Source organism: Natrix helvetica, assembly GCF_964273705.1.
Source record: "Natrix helvetica genome assembly, chromosome: 3".
NCBI classification, from domain to species: Eukaryota; Metazoa; Chordata; class Lepidosauria; order Squamata; family Natricidae; genus Natrix; species Natrix helvetica.
The window spans coordinates 107698942-107720825 of record NC_138549.1 but is presented as its reverse complement, the minus strand read 5'-3'; the positions used below and the strand labels follow the sequence as shown (position 1 = coordinate 107720825).

Below are 21884 nucleotides of genomic sequence, written 5' to 3'. Positions count from 1 at the left end.
TCCAGCGTCAAAGGCTCCAGCCAGACGTCCCTTCCGAGGAAGAGGCTACGCTCCAAGGATGCCAAAATGCTACACCTGCAACCGTGTGGGACATGACACCCGGGATTGTCCCCAACGAGTTCCAGCTCCCGTCACGTACCAGCCCAGAGGAACAGATTCCAGAGGCAGAGGTAGAGGCGGAAGACAAGGTCGTCGTGGTCCAAGGCGTGATTCACAAGCTCCACTTGTGACACTGGCCATAACCAACGTTCCACAACCTGATCCAAAGTTCGACAGACGTCTTTTGTGGACTTTAGATAGTGGAGCAGCTGTGCACGTTGCCCACAGAAGGGAACTTTTCACAGAGATGGGCGAACCAGAGCCCGAGTATCGAGAACTGTATTCCTTCACCAACCACACTTGCAAGGTTATGGGGAAAGGAACTGTTTACATTGAAGAACTCGATACACACATCCCTGATGTTTATTACATACCTTCAGCAACCAGTAATTTACTTAGTCAAAGTCACTTGTCTAGAGATTTAAAGTTCCAGGTTCACCACCTCGAAAAAGCAAGTTACTTAGTTAAAGATGGAGATATTGTTGCTGAAACCATGCTGATTGGTGGTGTTTATTACTTAAAGCCAAAGCCTAAAGGGCAAGCACGGGCAAGTATGCAAACTCCAAAAAGGCACAACGCAGACCCAGAGAGAGTTGTCCCAGAGAGAGAAAACGTTACTGTGCCAAAGGCTCCTAAAGCCAACAAACAAAGAAAACAGAAACAGATTGCTCAGAGCAAGCCTGAGGGTCCTCATGAAACTGTTAATGTTGAGAATTCACTAACTGGTAAACCTTTACATTCCAGGTGTATTCACAAGTGGCACAGAAGATTGGGGCATGCCAGTTTCCGTGTTCTTAGAAAGATGCCGGAGTTCGCAAAAGGTTTGGATCTAAAGGGGTGTAAGGTGTTTTTGGATTGTGCAGTTTGCAAAAAGGCTAAATCCAAGGCGGCTGCAATTCCCAAACACGCTACACGCCTGTCAACACGCATTTTTGATTTGGTACACACTGACATAGTGGGTCCTTTCCCACCAACACTTGGTGGCAGAAAGTATTTTTTAACAATTGTAGATAATCATTCTAGATATGGATTTGTATATCCTATGAGAGAGAAATCTGAGACCTTTCAGATCTTTAAAGACTTTGCAGCATTTGTTTCTACACAATACCAAGTTCGCATCGCCAGAATCCAGAGTGACCGTGGTGCAGAATTCATGTCTCAGCGTTTCCAGGACTGGATGCGTAAGAATGGAATTCTTCATCAGACATCTGCTCCATATACACCGGCTCATAACGGAGTCGTAGAAAGAAGACAAGGGGTTCTACAAACCATGATGCGTTGTCTTCTAGAAGATGCCAATCTCAGTAACGCATACTGGGGTGAAGCAATCAAATATGCAAATTACATTGTCAACCGTACTTGGAGCAGTGTAATCAATCAAACTCCTTTCTACATGCTGTATGGCTACAAGCCTGATCTCAAGAACCTCCACATATTTGGTTCGTATGCTATGGTGAACACTCCCTTAAGTCAAAGAAGAAAGGGAGGTACAGTAGCAAAGAGACTAAGATTTATGGGTATTGATGATAATTCAAAATGGTACAAATTCATTGATACTAAATATGTGATTGTCATTTCACAATCTGCTAATTTTGAGGAAGACATTGACTGGTCCAGGATTCATTCCAATGATCCTGAAGTTTATTTTCCTAGAGATGGTGTTCCAGATGCCACGCAGCCTGATAACAATTTGCAGGCAGATATTCCTTCTACCAGTTCTTCACAACCTGATGTTCCGTCTTCGCAAGCCGTGGATGCTGATGCTAGCGACGAACGTGAGGACGAGGATGATGATGATGAAGAAGAAGAAGACTGGTCTGTTGCTCCTAGACGCTCCAAGAGGGCCACAAAAGGAATCCCTCCACAACGTTATTCATGGCAACTGACAAAGTCACCATTACCTTTGATTTGCAACGTTACTCTTCCTCCAGAGACATTCACACAAATCAAACAGCTTCCTGATTCAGAACAAGACAAGTGGTATGATGCAATGCAGGATGAAATGGACAGTTTAAAGAAACTCAATGTATTCACACCTGCAAAACCTCCAGCAAACAAGAAAGTCATTGGCACCCGATGGGTCTACAGAATCAAGAAGAAACCAAATGGTGAGTCTTTATACAAAGCCAGACTTGTAGCTCAGGGTTTCGCTCAACGTTATCCTGAGGACTACACAAACACTTACTCACCAACAGTCAGAACTGAAAGTGTAAAAATTGCCTTAACCACTGCAACTATTCTTGGTTTAGAAGTTTTTCAATTTGATGTGGACACAGCTTATCTACATGCAGACCTAGATGAAGAGATCTACGTGAGAAGCCCTCCAGGATTCCGAAAGCAAGAAGGGGATACCTGGTTCCTGAACAAAAGTCTTTATGGTCTGAAACAGTCAGGTTTAATGTGGTATTTATGTCTTACTGACAAACTAAATTCAATGGGCTTTATTAAGTCCGAAACTGATGAATGCGTGTTCACAAAAAGATCTAACAATGCATATGAGATAATTCTTGTTTATGTTGATGATATTGTTTATATTGGTCCAAATAAGAAAATGAGTGAGATTTTTGCTAAAAGTTTGCAGAGATACTTCACACTAAAATCTTTAGGACACATTAGCACTTATTTAGGTGTTCAAATTGAAAAGACACAGAAGGGGTTTAGTCTTTCACAAGAAGAGAAAATTGACCACATTCTACATCATTGCAACATGAAAGATGCTAGCACAACAAAGACACCCATGCAAACAGATTTTCACAACTTAACACATGAACCAAGTCCTGAGTTCGAGGATCAAACACTTTATCGTTCAGTCATTGGTTCACTATTATACATTAGTAGTTGGACCAGACCTGACATCGCACTTAGTGTTAATCTTTTATCACGACACGTAGGTAAGGCAACACAATTTCATTGGTCATGCATTAAGAAGTTATTGAAATACCTAAAACACACTAAACACATGAAGTTATTGCTAGAACCAACACACACTGATCAACCAAAGTTGATTTGTTTTTCTGATTCCGACTGGGCGAGCGACAAGAAGTCACGCAAAAGCACTTCTGGTTACATGATGTTCCTAAATGGTTGTCCTGTTTACTGGCAAGTGAGAAAACAGAGTTTTGTTTCATGTTCATCTACTGAAGCTGAATATGCTTGTGTTTCAGATGCTTGTAATTCTCTAACGTGGTTTGATGCTTTGATCACAGATATCTGGACACGTCCGATTCGACCAATCACCATGATGAAAGATAATGTATCTGTGGTTTATATTTCTGAGTCACATTTTACAGGTTCTAGGTCCAGACACATTGACATTCGTTATCAAAACACAAAGCAATTAGTTAAGCAAGGTTTTGTAAAATTGCAATATGTTTCTACACATGATCAGATCGCAGACATGCTTAACAAACCACTTGCCGCAAATCAACACGAGTATCTGCGAAAGAAGATGTGCCTTAATTGATGATTTGATGACATCAGCCCAGACTAGCAAAAGAAGGGGTGTCACGATGTTAAAAAGTTTGCTAGGCATGAACTGACACTCAAGAGTTAAACTAAGAAAGAGTTATTGCGCAGGTCATAAAAGTTCTTATCTGAAAGTGATTTATTGCGCATGCGTTTACACATTCCAAAATTCCTTTCTTCTTTGTTCGGCTGCCAACTTGGCAACCGGAGATTTTCATTATCAAAATGTAACAATTAGTTATTTTCTGTTTTATTTTATTATTAAAGTTTGTTTATTAATTAGAATACTTGTCAAAGACTTTTATTTTATTTTTTTAATATCTCAAAAGATATGCGGAAGGGAATCAGCCTCGGTCCATAGACCTCATTTTCTACAGGGTGTTTTTCCCCTGACAGGGAACGGACTTCCGGTTTGCTCGGAGATTCATTTTGACTGCTCCGGAGTTTTCAGGGACGTGTCCTGAAGGTTCCTGAAGCCTTCGGAGTGCTCAAAACGACCTTCAGAGCAAACCGGAAGTCTCCGGTTTGCTCGGAGGGTCGTTTTGACTGCTCCGGAGGCTTCAGGGAAGCCTCCTGAAGGTCCCTAAAGTCTCCGGAAGGCTTCTGGGTGGGGATGGGGGAGGCTGTTTTCGCCCTCCCCAGGCTCCTATAAAGCCTCTGGAGCCTGTGGAGGCCGAAAAAAACATGCAAAAATGGGGGGTCGCGCCTGTAGTGTGTGCATGCGCAATGGGCGGGTCACGCATTGCATTATGGGTGCAGCACGCCCACACACGACCTCCCTGAGCTCCTCCCACTTATGGCACTTGAGCCAAAAAAGGTTCGCCATCGCTGGTCTATAGGCTTGGAACCTAATGCTGTTTTTTTGTCTTTATTCTACAATGAACAGAAAAGAGTTTAGTAAAGGAACATATTAACAATGTCAGTAGAACAAATGTAGATGAAATGTTATTTACAGAAAAAAAGGAACAATTTAGTAAGTCATGCCATTTGTTGAAGGTAAGACTTCCTTTAAACCCAACCGCTGCATCTGTGAAGCTAGAAGAGTTCAATTGGAGCAACATAAAAATCGTCGGCCATGCTACCGCCTGCCATGTTCATAAGTTCATCGAAGTCTGACACTCTACAAGCAATTCCATCAACAGACACATTGACCTACAACCCCTCAGAACCCCCCAGAATCCAAATCAACTGCACAGCCAACCAGAGACAGCACCGACCCTCAATCAAACCATGCAACCCTCCCCATCAGCACTTCACCTCCCAATGACCCTGACCTAATGTAAGCTCCCTACCACAACCCTCACTTGACTAAAGATGTTACCTAACCTGGTAACGAAATGTTCGGAAACCAATCCATAAGCTTGGAGAATGAACCTTCACCCTCATCCTATACCTGAGGTACCGATATTCACCACTATTGCTAGAAGAGTTAGTACTATACCTCAAGGATCTCTGAACTTTGATATTACTTTTTCATTATGAGTTAAAATAAGCTAAAATTGATATTACTCTGAATCACAAAGCTATGGGAATTTGTTCAAAGTTTAAGTCTTAAGAAGAAGTGATTGACTACTGACTAGGCCTGACTAGATGGCTAAGACACTGAGCTTGTCGATCAGAAAGGTCAGCAGTTTGCAGTTCAAATCCCCTAATACAGGTTTCCTGAGTGAGCAGGGGGTTGGACTAGATGACCTCCAAGTTCCCTCCCAACTCTGTTACTGTTACCTCAGATTGCCTTGGAAGGACAGGCCTGAGAAGCTGTACTAAAACCCACCTGAGCATTTATAACTGCAGTTAATGAAAACTGCTGTCAGTTTAAAACCAACCAAATTTCTCTGTTCATGTTTGTGGGAAACCCGAGTGCAATGATTATAATACTTCCAAATATTTGAATCATTGCTTCATCATCATGTATATCAATTGTTGATTTACAAAAAAAAAAAAAAAAACTTGCTGGGTACATATTGTATCTTAGGACATTACTTCAGTAGTTCCTACACTTGTGCCTGGAATCCAAATATCTAAAGAATAACATTCAAATACGAGATTATTTTTGTTTATTTTGTACCAAGTTATTCTTTGATTAATAAAGCCAACTTATTCATTGATTATGACAATGACTTCTATTTTGCATGAAGCATAGAAATGAAAAGGGAATCTGTAACTAACATCAATGCAAGAGCAGGGTCATCTAACACAATGTCTAACAATGGCACAAAGGTAAACAAGGCACCCTGATGCAACTTGAACATGTATGTATTATTTATATAGTGTACAGCTATTTACAGATTACAATAAGAAAACAGTGTATATAGCAGGTGGGGAAGTTTAAACATTCTTTCAGTCAATACTTTGTAACACCTGCTTTGGCAGAAGTAAGATTTTCCATTTTTTTCTTCTATAGCCAAATAATAAGACCTTCTATTCTTGTGTTTAGAATTATCTTTCTTGTCAAGCTCTTCTGGTTTGGAAATATTCTTAGATTTTCTTGCATGCATTACATATCTATTTTCAGATATATTCAAGTTTGGGAATTGTGTAACCGATTACAAAACCTTTTATTTTTATTTTGTAATCTGGCTAATTTGAACCACAGATGGTATTCAGCAGGTTCTGACCAGTTCTGGAGAACCGGTAGCAGAAATTTTGAGTAGTTTGGAGAACTGGCAAATACCACCTCTGACTGGCCCCACCCCCATCTATTCTCTGCCTCCCGAGTCCCAGCTGATCGGGAGGGAATGGGGATTTTGCAGTGACCTTCCCCTGGAGTGGGGAGGGAATGGAGATTTTACACTATACTTCCCCTGCCATGCCCACCAAGCCATGTCCAAGCCACGCCCACAGAACCAGAAGTAAAACATTTTGAATCCCACCACTGATTTGAATCTTTATTAGGTGGTGATTATCAGGGTTATCTTCTTTTCAGGTAAGTAGTCCTACCTTTTTACTTTTAAGCAACCCTGTAAAGTTGGTCTACTTGGGAAACAGCAACTGATTCAATATCATCCAGATAAAGAGGGACTACAGCCAAGCATCCTGGATTATATTCCAGTATTTAAATCATAGATATTCAGCCTTTTTTTGGTAAAATCATTGCTTTTGACTATGTTGTAATTATTAATTGCCACAATCCAAGTAAATTCTAATGTTTTTGCATAGGAGTGTCTCAGAATTTTGCTTTTAAAGTATGAGCTATGTACATCTTAAAATATGCATACTTTATGCATAAAAGTGAAATTATACCTTGACCTAGCAGTGGGACAGTGGCAACTGTTTCAGAATTCAAAAATAGCAGGAAACAAGTAAAGTTAACATCTGTAAACCTTTTTGAGCTTCAAAAGTGGGACACAATATTAACAAAATTTGCATTTTGGTCTCTGAAGAGTACTGAACAATAGTTTTCATCCTTTAGTGCTACTGACTCTTCAAAGAAAAATAAATAATCTTAAGGATCAAACAGTCTTCTAATAATTAAGAGTGATTTATTACTTTGATTATGAAATCAAATTCTCAAGGGTTCCCCCAAATTTGCAAAATAAGAATGATTGAAACAAAAATTGGCTGAGATGAGGTGAACATTCTGCCTGGGATGCTAGGCTCATATGTTACAGATATGTGTGAGCAAAGACGTATGAATCAGTACCTAATTAGTAAAATTACAAATCATACAAGATCCGTCTAGAGCTTCCAATGTTTTGATGTGTAACACAACAACATCCCTTAGTCCCAGATTGAGCTTCAAATTTCCAGTTAAAGAGCTTTACCTGAGGGTACAGCAGCAGTGCTGTAAGGTACAGAACTAAATACCTCTGTACCAGCAGGAAGTGACTGGGATGAAGATGGGATAAAGGCATCACCTGGAGTTGCAGGGGTCTATAAAACAAGAAACAATTAAAATGCCTTGATAAACTGTCACAGGTCATATTTCATGTGCTGCTTTCATTGCCAAGAACTAGTTCCATACCCTTTCCCTAATTAAAAGAGCTAGTGCGTGAACGAGAAAAGCCAACAGTGGATGATGGTTGGGAGTAGTAGAAAAGAAAGGAGATAAATGTGAACAAGTGACCAGGAAAGCTACCTATCATTAGAAACAGGGTGAGAAATAGTAACACCAAATTTTCATAAAATTTGTAGATATTTGGCAAAATCTGAAAGTGTTCTTTTGCATCTTCTAAAATATATGCAAATTCTTTCAGCACCTGTTTCTTCATAAAAGTCTAAAGCTGTGTAATTTTAGTAACTTCACAGGGGATTAGCATAAGTAATTAGGGTTTTAAAAGTAAGATAATTAGCAATGCTATAGAGGAAGAAATTCTAACTGGGTAATATGACTGCAACCCTTTTTGGAATTCTGTCAAATTCAGTCTTCAGTCTTTCTCATGAATATAAAAATGTGTTATATATTGATATTATAAAAATGTGTACATTGGCATGCAACAAATAACCCAGTAATTTTAACAGCAATACTTACAGGGGGAGAGGTTATATCAGGAGGAGTGGACATATCCCCAAACAGCTCTAGTTGGGGAACAGCCTGTAAATAATTTCAAAATAAGACAGAATTAGCCATGTTTTTATAATCCATGGAAGAGGAAGAACAAGTTCAATTTGTCAACATTATCTATTGTAAAGTAAATTATTTAGGTACTGATTGCCAGTTTTGGGGTATTAGGAGAACATACTAAAAAAATTACGCTGTATTTTACATTTTAATGTTTAGTATCTTATTTTCATAGAAATACTTTTTTGGTTTTTTTGTAGGGAAGGGATTTTCTATTCACCCAGTGTAGAAATATTAATTTGACTTCTCTACAGGTAATTTTCAACTTACAGCCACCACGGAACCCAAAATCTTAGTCTGTTGCTAAGTGAGACATTTGTTAACTGAATTTTGTCCCATTTTACGACCTTTCTTGCCACAGTTGTTAAGTGAATTACTGCCATTGTTAAAGTTAGTAGCATAGTTGTTAAGTGAAACTGGTTTCCCCATTGACTTTGCTTGTCAGAAATCAAACAGAAAGAGAAAGTTTCCTTGTGAAGCTTGCACTATCACTTATGCATTGATTTCTGCTCATCCTCTGTACTGGTATATCTTACTTTTTAACTGTTTGAAACAGTTCATTCCATTATCAAAATATTGACTTATTTCTCATTTTGAGCCACTGAAAACAGGAATATTAATATTACAAACTAAATAAGCAAACAAATAAATAAAACCAACAGTAAACATAGAGGGCTTTCTGTTCAACTCCAATAAAACAATTTGAAATCGGTGTAAATAAAAATGACATTTAACACATATCCAGAAGAGATATGAAAGTAATAATATCTATAATTGGATTGACAAGCACTGGATTAGTCTTCAGAAACACCACCAATAAAAGATATTTAGTTTTGTCCCTTTGAAAGGAAATGAGGTACAATGATTAATATGAACCATGTAAACTGCCATGTTCGCAGGACTTTTCATCTTTACTCATACTCAAAATTCAAATATATATTTCAAACATAATTCATATCTTTGTAATGGCCAGAATGTGTAAAGTAACTTAGAAACTACTGTTCAAAAAAGTGGCTTCTGAGTTTTAAGTTTGTTTTCTTATGGACACATTTCAGGGAAAGGATGTTAACTGTTGAGGCCAAGTTAGTGTAAATAAAAAATAATAATCAATTAAGGTATATGATTCCAAACAAGGCAGGAATACTTGCAACTGGCACACAAGATGAATTCTGTATAACCCCCACCCCCTTTGTCTTGACTGCCATCTGCTCTTCCAGTAGGAGTCATGCACCAGATACATCTGGGCGAGTTTACTTCATCCAGAGTCAAAGATGTCAACTCTCCTAACCAAATGAGAAGGGATAAAGACCTACAACCACTAAATCTTGCTAGAGTTGAGTTTCAGCTGGCTTCCCCCCATCCAAGACAATATCAGTAGCTGCTGTATTTAAAGGGAAACTTAGTTTTTCCCAGAAGAACATGAAAATACTACTAGTCCTTCCTTATATAAGTACCAGATAGTATAGAAGAGAATGATCCATTGTATTATAAAAAGCTTCATTTAATAAGATGCTACTCATTTCTTGAGGTTGCAATTCTTGTGTAGTAAGAAGACAGAAAGCTCCTACTCCTTAAAAGGGATTTATTTCCCAATTGTTATGGAAAAATACTTCTTCAGCTTTTAGAATTCAAGTGTGCTTTTATAAAGCAGCACTTTGGTTAATTAAATTTTTATTCTATGAATAAAAACATCCTGTACTTTTTACAATCAGGTTACAAGTATGCTATTATACAAATTGCGAAATTAAAAAAATTGACAACATAAATACGTAGTTTGTTTCGACACTAATAAGTTTCTTTGCAATTGTAACATATTTTAATAGAAGTAAATCAGAAGATTGCCCACTTCCATGTGAATTTAAAAGAAACTTTTCCTATGATAATTGAATTTTAAAATATTTTTTGCAATAATGAGAACTGGACAATCACAGAACCAATTATTTATTGTTCATAAGACAATGGTATTTTCGATCCTAGTAAAACTATGAGCCAAGCCCCTAGCCCCTATGAGGATTGAGAAATGATGACTGGATCAATGGAACATATATAGCAATTGATAGGCAGACATTCTTTCAGCACATGGCTTAATTTTAAATATTTGCAAACAGGTGTTTTCTCTAACTAGGAATAGGCAACTTGGTATGCTAGATATTTGTAAGCTATAATTCAGACATGTCCTTATTGGCTACATTGGCTGAGATTAATAAGTACTGAAATAGAAGGGCATCAGATTGCCTATGGCTGCTTTTAGCTGTTCACATCTGAACAACCTTATTTTCATATATTTCATTGCTCTTATAACTATACTATACATAAATATGAACAAATTTTCAATCTTGAATCTTTCTGACTATGGATATATAATAAAATATACTATATTTTTCGGAGTATAACCTTTTTCCCTCAAAAAAGAGGCTGAAAATTTGTGTGCGTCTTATACACTGAATACAGCATTTTTGGTGCCCTGAAACCCCGCCTCTTTCACCAAAATGGCCGTGCATAGCCTTTGGGAGGCTTCCAGAGTGCTCCTGGGAGCTGGGGAGGGATGGGAAATGGGTCTCTTTTTTTTGCTCAATTTTGCCCTCCCGTCCCCAGGAGCACTCTATAAACCTCCTAAAGGCTATTTAGGCCTTTAAAAAAACGGGCCCATTTTCACGAAAAACATGCCATTTTGGGGAGGTCCGCAGAGTACAAACACTTTTTTTAAAAAATTGCCTCTTCAAAATTTGGTATGTCTTATACTCCAAAAATATGGTAATTAATATAAACATTTCCCTGATTTGCTTATTTGCATACATTTTCTAGTCCAATGTTTTGCCAATGTACTTGCATATACTAAGATATATAAGTCTCCGCATTAAACATTTCTAGTGTAGCTCAGTAAATATCTTATGTTCCATGTAAATAGAACAATGAATGTATATGCTATATTTTAGAAACATGAATTATTTTTACTTCTTTGGTCATCCTCTTTTAAGTATGAGGATTTTTTTCCCTGTAAAACAAATGGAAAAATAGTCAATTTACAAAATCAGGGAATTATGAATGGTAACTCTGTTCTTGCTAAACATACAGAGTTTTGGAAAAAGATTCGTTACAACTTCTAACTTGGTTTAAAATAAACCAAGTTCATTCATTCTTTCATGCACTAAATCTAGTCATTTAAGACCTTTAATATTTGAAGAATGGTGTGTATATATTGCATTTAAAAGCAAGGATAGCTTATTAATATTATATAAAATATGACTATGTAAACTTGAAAAGAGAGTCTTGATTCAAAGACCAAAACACTTCTTTGAACTAAATCTTCAAATAGATTAAATAGTTTTTTTAAATAAAGAAAAAAAAATCCCTTTGAATAGCTCTGGAAAGATTTGAAGTCTTTGGAGATTTGCAGACTTTTAGCTTTGTAGAGAGAGCTTGCAGATTTTCTTTCATATATAAACCAAGCTGGAGAGAGGGGTGATGTTAATGAGTTACCTGGTCAATGAATGTAATCACTGTCCCAAATATAGAAGTGGTACTCGCTCAATATCACTCAATTGTTACTCACACAATCCCTTGATTTAGGTGGGATCAGGGGAAGATACTTGTTCCGGTTTTTTCTTTATTTTTTCTTTACATCTATCCTTTCTTACTTTTCTTTAATTCATTTCTCTATCTAATTTGCAGCATAGGCCCTTCTCATATCTGTATCTAATCCATATCTCTTTTGTTTTGTCTTATTGCTTCCCATTAATCATAACCATATTCAAGCTACTTATTTTGTTTTTGCCTGAGTAGGTCAATTTTCATGTCTTGGTGATATCCTTGAATTCATCTTAGACTATTCTGTTAACTTTTTTTCATAGCACAGTATATTATACACTGAATATAGACTGTATACACCGATATTTCTCAGACTGTGTTTTTAAAAAAAGTTTCTACGTATATAAGTACATGAAACAAGGTAAGTTATTTTCAGGAGGTGCTAACTTTGCCGCTGAGCCAGCCAACAAACTTATAAAAAGAGCTTACATTTTATACTTTTTATATTGTTTCAACACAATTTCTCCAATGAATTTTGCTGGACAATTTTCAGGCTGTTCTATCTGTTTTAAGAGAAGTGCAGAAACATTTTAAAATTTCATTGCAATCTAAATCTTAAAGATATCACAATGAAACTTTTAATTAATATCCTTTAAAGGGTTCTATTCTCACATTCCTCCAAAAAAAGATAGCAGTTGTAGGCAATTTCATGTTTACCCATAATAAGCTATAGCCCAATATTTTATTACATAGACATATTTATTGCCATCTGCCAAATTAGAGCATTGCTTCATGAGAAATGGTCATAATTCAAATCTAAATGAAATTATTGGAGGCATAGAATTATTTTTAAATCTATTTCACCAAATCATTAAGAATTGATCATACAGATAATCCATAGATTGCACTGTACTAAAATTATATTCCATCAATTGTACACAATGTTTCACAATGAATCCTGTCATTTTGTATGTGCTTTGATATAACATGAAAAAAATATTATTCAATGTCTGCTCCTAGATGCAATATATTAGCAAATCAGTATTTTTCTACCTTATTACATTAAGTGATTAATGTTTATTTAGACCCTTGAAAGTTTTATGAACAATTATTTTCACAACAGAGAATTAGCTTACCTGAGTGATTCTACCAAGATTTTCTTCTATGTCCAACAACAGGTTTCCATTCTCCAGCTGTAATGGATGATTGATGAACATGAAAATGGATGATTTATGAAAAATGACATACACTATTGGACACAGCAATGATTAATTCAACTATTATTGATTTAACATCTGAGCAAAAGCCATTCCAATAGTTTTTATTAAAATGCTTTTGCTCAAGTTAATGATAACATTAGGTTGAATATACATACTGTATATGGGATTAAATTCATGCAAATGCAATGAATTGAAAATGGAACATGAACATATGTGTCTATTAGAATTCAGAATGAATCCACAGTTCTTCTGTGGATATAATATAAGATCACGCCTATTTATGCCACCCATCAGAAAAAAGATGGGATAGATGCAGAATGAGATAGGTAGGTAGGTTAAGTAAGTAAGTAAGTAAGTAAGTAAGTAAGTAAGTAAGTAAGTAAGTAAGTAAGTAAGTAAAGTTCTCAGTCTGTTCCCAGGAATGAATGGGAGTAACTGGTTTATCACATACCAAAGTTGAGAAAGGATAAAAATAGCCATGTTCTCTATATATTATGCTCATACTACTTGTGCTTTTCATATGCATCCTTTATTTTTTTTCCTCAAAAGATAAAAGGATATGTGGGAAAAATAAACCCTGCGGTTGGAGAAGTTATAATGACCTCGTTTGATACTAAATAGATATTTATTCTTTAATTGTGCTTCCATGATGCCTTTTGTTCTTCTGACATGTTCATAAAAATAGCAATAGCACTTAAACTTATATACCACTTCATAGTGCTTTATAGTTATAAGCGGTTTACAGAGTCAGTGTATTGTCCCCAACAATCTGGGTCCTCATTTTACTGACCTCAAAAGGATGAAAGGCTAAGCCAACCTTGAGCTGATTAGAATTGGACTGCTGGCAGTGAGCAGAGTCAGCCTGCAATATTGCATTCCAGCCACTGCGCTCTACGGCTCATTCCATCTCCCCCCTCCAATATGGCTCCCCTTATTACATATTGCTTCTATCATTGACTGCAATATGACCTTATCATAATCAATCTGGTAGCTCATTAATACATAGTAATCACAATTTATTGTTAAAGAAACATCATTTTTCATGGGGATAGCTGTTGCTTTGTAATATTTTCAAGTAGCTCTTTTGAATTTAATAGGGAAGAGATAAACAATCGGACATAAATTCATAGCGAAATTGGTTAAACACATACATATTTTTCTCCTGACTATTCTAGAGTGAAACCAGCCATTGCTATCTGGATCTCATTAAAAGTATCACACATAGGTCTTTGGTACACCAAGATGATTTATTGCATGAAACATTTCCCCAAATCGTTTTATACCATGATAGCAATATGATATGAAATCTGATTTTTTTTAAAAAAAATACAATTTAACTAAATTATTCAGCAAGACTTTACAAAATGTATATGGTCCATTTTGAAATTCTGAAAGTTCAGAAATTCTGAGTTTTAATCAGAATATCAAATTCTGAATAGTAATTAAGAGTCATAATTAGAATTCAGAATAGTAAAAGATAAAAGGAGAGAGTAGAATATAGGTTTTTAACCAAAGGTTTAATCAAACAAAGACAGATCATTTGGCGGAAGGAATTTCAGTTAATTCTGAATGACTGTTAAATCTGAATTGATATTATTTGTATCAATGTATTTTATCAATTTGTATCATTTACGTCATTATACAAGTGAAGCTTTTAAGGCAACTGTATCAATTTCTATCATTTGCTTCATTACACAAAAGATATTCATAATGCAACAACACCAAATACATTAGTTATATGAATAGCATAAACTTATACAATTATGTCAATTGTCTGGACTATTTCAGAAACAGCAGACATTCTTTAGGTATTCAATTTGAACTAATTGTAGTTTGTTGTATCTGAAGTCTGCTAAATTTGGACAATTAAGGCTAGAAGACCTCCAAGCTCCCTTCCAACTCTATTATTCTGTTATGATGTTTACTTTGGTGAACAGGTATGAATTTATGGGATAATTATTCTTTTAAAAATAGTAGGCTAGCCAAGTCCAGGATGTCTTTATACATTAACATACTGAATTAGGATAGAAAATTAACTTGAGACAATGGAAATTATAAACTAAAACTGGCATAAAGCTGCTTCAGTTTGGATCAGATCTACAGGAGATCTATAGTAGTGTGTCACCAAGCACTTTATTTATTTACAGTATTTTATAGACTTCCCCAATCCTGCAAGACTCCAGTAGTTCACAGAAAAGCCAACATAAAATAACTGAAGCAGTATTAAAAAAAGCTCACAAATCAACTAAGATTACTGACACCCACAATCAATTCAAGCTAGTGGAGCACTAGGAAGCAGTTTTCACAGTCTTGTGCAATTCATAGTGAGATGGAGTCAAGTACAACTTTAAGATGTGTCTTAATTTTGCAGGGGGTCTATAAACCCACTTTGCAAGCTTATTTTGAGGAATGTATGGAGAGGAGTATTATGTATTCTGGTTTTGCCCTTGCATCTTATTTTGAACAATAAAATTATAAATATAAACTAGTCTTTTATCCTTATGAATTTCTCAGATTTGCCCCCATTTTCTGCTTTATTCTTTCTTTTTGCAAGACAAGATGGTCACTGTATATGTATCTCATATATGGTGGATTGAAAATACATGACACACTGTAGACCCATGATGGTGAACCTTGGCACGCATGCCACTGGTGGCATGTGGAGCTATTTCTGAGGGCATGCGGGGCATTGCCCTGTCAGCTCCAGTGCCCATGCGTGCGCTGGCCAGCTGATTTGCAGCCTTGAGTTTTGTTCCCAAACTTCCGATTTGCATGTTGGGCTAGAAAGCCTCTGGAGCCTGGGGAGGGCAAAAAATGGGCCATTTCCGGCCTCTGAAGGGCCTCTGGGGGATGGGTGGGGGAGGCAGTTTTCGCCCTCCCCAGGCTCCAAGAAAGCTGTGCGCGCATGTGTGGGGAAGGGGGGGGTCATGCATGCATGCTCAGGGGGCATGGTGTGGGGGGCATTAAATTATGGAGGCGGGCACAGGTGCGCACGCAATAGCATGCACGCATGTGCTTTTGGCACCCAAGGCGAAAAAGGTTCACCATCCCTGCAGTAGACCCTCTCTAGATGTTCGAATTATATAGGCAAATTCAATATTGGCAAGGTGTTGCCTGATATATCCTGGCTATCCTTGAAAGATACCTAGAACCAGTGCAGCAAGCATAAAATAAGTATTATTCTCCACTGGCAATAATCTGGCCATCATTTTCTGTAGCAGTTGCAGCTTCCAAGTCCTTTCTAAAGGCAGTCCCATGGAGAATATAATACTTGCTGAGTTGTAATTAGGGTATCTATTACAATTACCAGAGCAACTGGCTGAGATAGGCTTACAATTCCCCTCTTTTTCAAAGACTTTCCTACTGATTTATATTAGTAATAAGGAAGTAAAAAGAATAATATGTCAGTGCAATTAAAGGACTAAGTGATGTACAGATAGAAACTATACCTAATTTGAAAGAAACAGGAAACCGAAGAGACATTATTACATTGCTTGGGCTCAAATCACAATCATTTGCCAAATCTAAAATTAAGTTCTGCTAAAATAAACAGAATTTATTTTTATTTCTTCCCTTTGGAACAACACTTCTTTGTTTTGTCCCTATTCTTCTTACTCCCATGGTGTCTCACAGGGCATCCTCACCTGTGTCAATGGACCTGATTACTATTTTGAAGATGTCCCAGGAAGCAGAATAGCCTAACTAGAGAGGAACATTGTGTGCAGAGTTCAACAAAGCATTATCAACAGCAAGGCAAGACCGCCCACATAACAGTTGCCCAGCATGTTACTGCATGTCCCGAGGGTCCAATTATCAAGTAGCCCTTGGGCTGCGTCTTCCATAAGTTCTTGTTCTGCATCATTTGATGCCGAGTAAACACTTCCTATGGGTGAACCATTAGTGTCTATTAGACCATGGAAATGTCTTCAGTTGAGATTTTGCTGGCCCACACTCCACTAACTGGGGGGCAAATATTTGCTCCGATCTGTCTCTACCTTTTGACATTTCAATAGAAAAGATTTTGCCAATTAGAGCAAACGATCTTACTCACAGCACCCTGTGTGAAACCATGAGAAGATATGTGATTGAAGGATCCTTCTATAGGTTCCTTATGTGAGGAGTATAATTTTTAATCTCTTGGCGATGTATCTCACATGGATAAAAATATATACAAACTAAGCTGATAATTAAGTCTGCAAAGAATATGTGGCCAAGATACAACTGCCTGAAATAGAAGCCCTGCTAATAAACTTTGAACCTTTCTGTATCAGCATATCAGAAATAAATATTTTATGTATTGTAAAAGATGTATATGTGTCTCAGTGGGTAGCTATTGCATTTAAATTTTCCTGTATCAGCATGTAAGAAATAAATATTCTTATTTATTCTCATTGATGTATAGGTGTCTCAGAGGGTAGATGTTAGTGTGTTGTAGCCAAAGTATCTTTGTCCTCGACTTTGTGTGTCACGCTAAAATGCTGAGGGCATCTTTGCATTAAAATATATAAGATGTCTTTATTAAAATACAGACATTCTATTTTTCTGTCTCTAGTGGAGTCATTAAAACAGTAAAAGATCAAGAACTACCACTACAAAACAGCAATAATATTAATTTTTCAAAAGAAACGAGAATCCTCAGAGGGCTACTAATGATGTTACTAGGGTATATTAATTAGCTAAGACCCAATTTAAATTTGATTACTGGATCTGGCAAGAATGAATTTGAATGTGAGATTTATAAAGGAAAAAATGATTCAAACCAATTCTGATGAAACAGCCTTATAATGGGAAGAATATAAATGCTTTAGCTAGTGTACTTTATTTTTATTATAATGTACTATATTTCTCGGTAGAATAGGCTAGGTTTAGGGCTTACTAGCAAGTTTAGCCTCTTCTGGGAATATCAGTTGTAAAACATTTCTTAAAAGCCTATTGTATCTCTATACTACTAAAACTTGCATTGTCATGACTTTTAACTGGGTGAAATAATGCATCATAGGGCAACAGTTTTTGAACGAAGGTAACTCAAATGAGCTAAGTTACAGAATGCATCCAAAATCAGGGACTCACAATTCTTGAGTGAATGATATTTAAGATTGTGGCTGTGTAAGTGCAACTGGCTGCTACTGTGTGCTGGGCTGCTGCTACGGTTGTGTGATCTGTTTTCAATGTTCCCAGTCAGACTTGCAATCCCTTGTTCTCTCCCTACCCAGCAGTAACCAATTACTGTCTGCTGGAAAAGGAAGGGGTAAGGGAGGAAGGAACTCCTGCTTACCATTCTTGACTGGATTCTCCCCTGCATGCCTTCACCGATGCATGTTGCTTCCCTCATTTGTATGGCATCTTTTGTGCACCTGCATTCCCACCCATACATCGTCCCTGACCTGCACAGCACCTCTTGCGTACCCCCATTCACATTTCTCAGCCCACCCTCCCTACTTCCATCCTCAACAAGTGTAGTAACTCTCATGCACCCATAACCTCTATGCATTCTTAACTTGTGCCAACCCTACTTGACTCACACTGTTATGTTTTATAAATCCCCATGTCCTGACCTAGGCTTTCCCAGCAGCACGAAGCCAAGTCCTCGCCCCCATAAACCTCTTTTATTTAATTTACAGTGAATTCCTCTCCAGTAAAGTCCCGGCACACAGTCTGTCAAGCTATTTCATAATTACCGACCTTTATCAGGCTTGGAGGGTGGCCAGGCCTATGTCTTTCAGATGCCGCAATACTTGGCAAGAATGCAGGAATGAACTAGTTGCCTCCTGCAAACACCCCTTCCCCTTCACACCTCTTTTAATCCCTATGGGAGGGGCCAACCACCATCCACCTGTGGCCTTACTCCCAAGTTGACCCTTGTTCCTTAGTTGTTCCCTTCATCTGGCAACTCTGTGAATGCGCCACACTTGGAACAGGCTCCAGCTGTTCGTCTACCTCACTGATGTGTGACTCCGAAGGCAGCTGATAACTGTCAGACAGCCCTGGCCCCATCTCTGCCTCCGACACAGAGCCCTCATGAGAGCCTTCTCCAGACTCCAAGACTGGCCCATGTTCCTCTCCAACCTGCTCACTGTATGAATCTGCTGCCAGTTCCGCTGGCCACTGGTGGGCCACAACACCCCATGACACCAACATACTCTTTCTTGATCCACCCAGCACCTCTCATGATCCTCCAGGCATCATTCGTATGTCGTCCAGCTGCATACCACTCTCAACACTGAGGAAAAAAGAGCTGCTTTGTTGTGTTAATTTGCAAAGCACAGGACTTTCCCTCATCATGCTATGACTGGAGGGGAGAAGCCTTTTTCTCTCAGCACATTTTGAAACCTGAGCTGCCTGTGTGCATTCATGTCCCTTGGTGATGATCTGCACTAATTCTTACAGTGTCCAAGATGTTTGGAAGTAGTTTACCACTGCATTCTTCCTGGGGTTGAGGGAGTGCAAATTAAGGTGGGACTAGAACTCACAGACTCCTGGTCTCTAACCTAGTGTCTCTTAATCACTATATCAAATTGACTCTCCTATAGTTTACATATTTTATTTCCCATTGTTCATATTTTTCTGTGGAATTAGTTAATGTGTTAATTATATAACACATCCTGGTGTTTAGTTCATAACTTGGGAACGGAGTATAAAAATTTGCATACAATAGTATGTATGCTGCCTTCAAAGTTGCAGAATGTCTATTAAGCAATTAATTACATTTTTAATACTTAAGATCTTTGCAACAGAAAATATTTGAGCAAATCATAAAAATATCTGTCTTGATCTAATGGATGGAGACACCAATTCAAAAATGTAATAAAGTAGTTAATTACTTTGTCTCTGTACTGAAAAATGCATTATTAAGAAGTCTGCTTAAAAGTGGCACATTTTAGAAATGCAAACTCTGGAAGATGAGAGTAAAACTGTTTCTTAACTCTGTTGGATTTTCATTTCTCAATTGCATGACTTATTTAAAAATCTCCTTTGTTGGTAGAGCAAAAGGACTGCAGATTTTATTAAAATGTACATACATATGCATGTACTTAAAATGTTATACTTATAAGATAACTATTGTTTCTTATAATGGGTTAAACTCTGAACATACCTGTACATATTTTTTATTTGTATGAGCAAATGAAAATTCTGTAGGCTCAATAATTATTGTAATAAACAAGGATTGGAAACCATTCTGAGATACTTGAGAGGTTTGCATTAACTATGGTTTACTTTTACATAATAGCCTGCATCAAACTTAGCTTATTCATCACACCATATCCACTGCTCACTTATCAATACCTTATATCAGAAAAGATGCCAAAAAGTTAAGAAGATACTCCAATCTTTAATTCTGTCAGGCAACATAACACAGACACAAAGCTTTCCTTAAAAACAAGCAAGCAAACAAACAACAGAAAAAAAGAAGAAAAGAAAACATTATCGTTTTGGCTTGCCAAATAACAAAATTAATTTTGATATTTTACAGATAACCACACCGGATATATGTGATGAAGGGGTTAAAAGCCTAATGCTGTCGGAAACCAGCTGAAATCCACTTATAATCATGGAAGCTCACTTGTTGATTACGGACTTGTTATTTTCTCAGGGCAAGCAATTTCAAAATCATGATGAAAATAAAATAAAGGATATAGCCATAGCAATAGCACTTAAAAGTTATATAGGATTTCACAGTGCTTTACAGCCCTCTCTAAGAGGTTTACAGAGTCAGCATATTGCCCCCAACAATCTGGGTCCACATTTTACCAACTTCGGAAGAATGAAAGGCTGAGTCAACCTTGAGCCTGGTGAGATTTGAACTATCATACTTCAGGCAGCCGGCAGGCAGCATAAGTAGCCTGCAGTGCTGCATTCTAACCACTGCGTCACCAAAGCTCATAGCAGTGTCTTTGAGTTCCTAGAGATTGATTGGTATGAAAATTAACAAAGGAAACAAGGGAAAAATATGTCATAGAATTCAAAAATCATGCTTAGCATAGAAATATGAATAGATTTTTTAAAACACCTCTTCATGGTGTTAACATAATGAATTGAAACTAAAAAACATGACAATTAAAGATTGATAACCGAAATTGTTTCTTTATATAATTGATAGTTTAACACCATCATTTGTTCTCATTAGATGATGCCCAACAATTAATTGCTTTCGAAAGTCCCTGGAGAAATTCACCGATGAGATAACTATTAATAGTTGCTAGCTTTAATAGCTTCAGACTATTTCCTGAATCATGGCAGGTGGTACTAGCTCCCAAAAAAGTAGCAAAAAAGGACAGGCTGCTTATTAGTTTCCCAAACCAATCTGTTTTGTCAGTACAGGTAGTTCTTGAATTGTGACTATTTGTTTAAAAAAGTTTCCAAATTACAACTGCCTTAGAAAAAGTGACTTATGATCTGTCCTTGAAGTTACGACCATCACACTACCCTGGGATCACATAAACACAATTTGGCAACTGGCTTCACATTTACAACAGTAAATCATGTGATCACAATTTGTGACCTTCCCAGGTGACTTTCAACAAATCGTTGCTTAATGACTGCGGTAAAAATAGTTGTAAAATTAGGTCATGTGAGGGTTCACTTAATGACTGCATCACTTAGCAACCAAAATTCTGATCCCAATTTTGATCATAATTTGAGAACTATCTGTATATATCACAGAATGATGGACTAAATGGTATGATCTATCAGGATTCATATGTTACAGAAATATGAAGAAAGGAAGGCTGATCGATTGATTGATAAAAAATGCTCATATCCAATTTTAGATTTTCACCATGATGATCTGTTTGTAGCCTGGTCCTTCAGGTTTTTCAATGGTGCATCCATTGCAGTTGTGAGTTGATCCACTTCACTGCTAGATCTTCTCTTTCCTTCCACCTTTCACAGAATTATAGACTTGCCCAAAAGCCAAGCTTTTCATATAATAGGTCAAAAATATGTGCATTTGTGCCTGGTCAACTGTGTCTTGAACTCCGGATTGATTTGTTCAATGAGACATCTATTTGTTT

General features: G+C 37.2%; 1 protein-coding gene across 9 annotated transcripts in view; it reads right to left on the bottom strand.

The window, feature by feature from the left end:
• DAB1 (DAB adaptor protein 1) overlaps positions 1-21884 on the bottom strand; it is a 771291-nt gene that overhangs the window by 21469 nt on the left and 727938 nt on the right. For 8 of the 9 annotated variants that reach the window (XM_081946493.1, XM_081946496.1, XM_081946501.1 and 5 more), the window contains 3 exons: positions 12790-12846; positions 8036-8098; positions 7329-7437 (listed from right to left, as the gene is read on the bottom strand). In XM_081946493.1, coding sequence (XP_081802619.1) covers positions 7329-7437; positions 8036-8098; positions 12790-12846 — 229 coding nt within the window. The remainder of the gene's footprint in view (positions 1-7328; positions 7438-8035; positions 8099-12789; positions 12847-21884) is intronic. The other variant, XM_081946500.1, reaches the window with a different exon arrangement.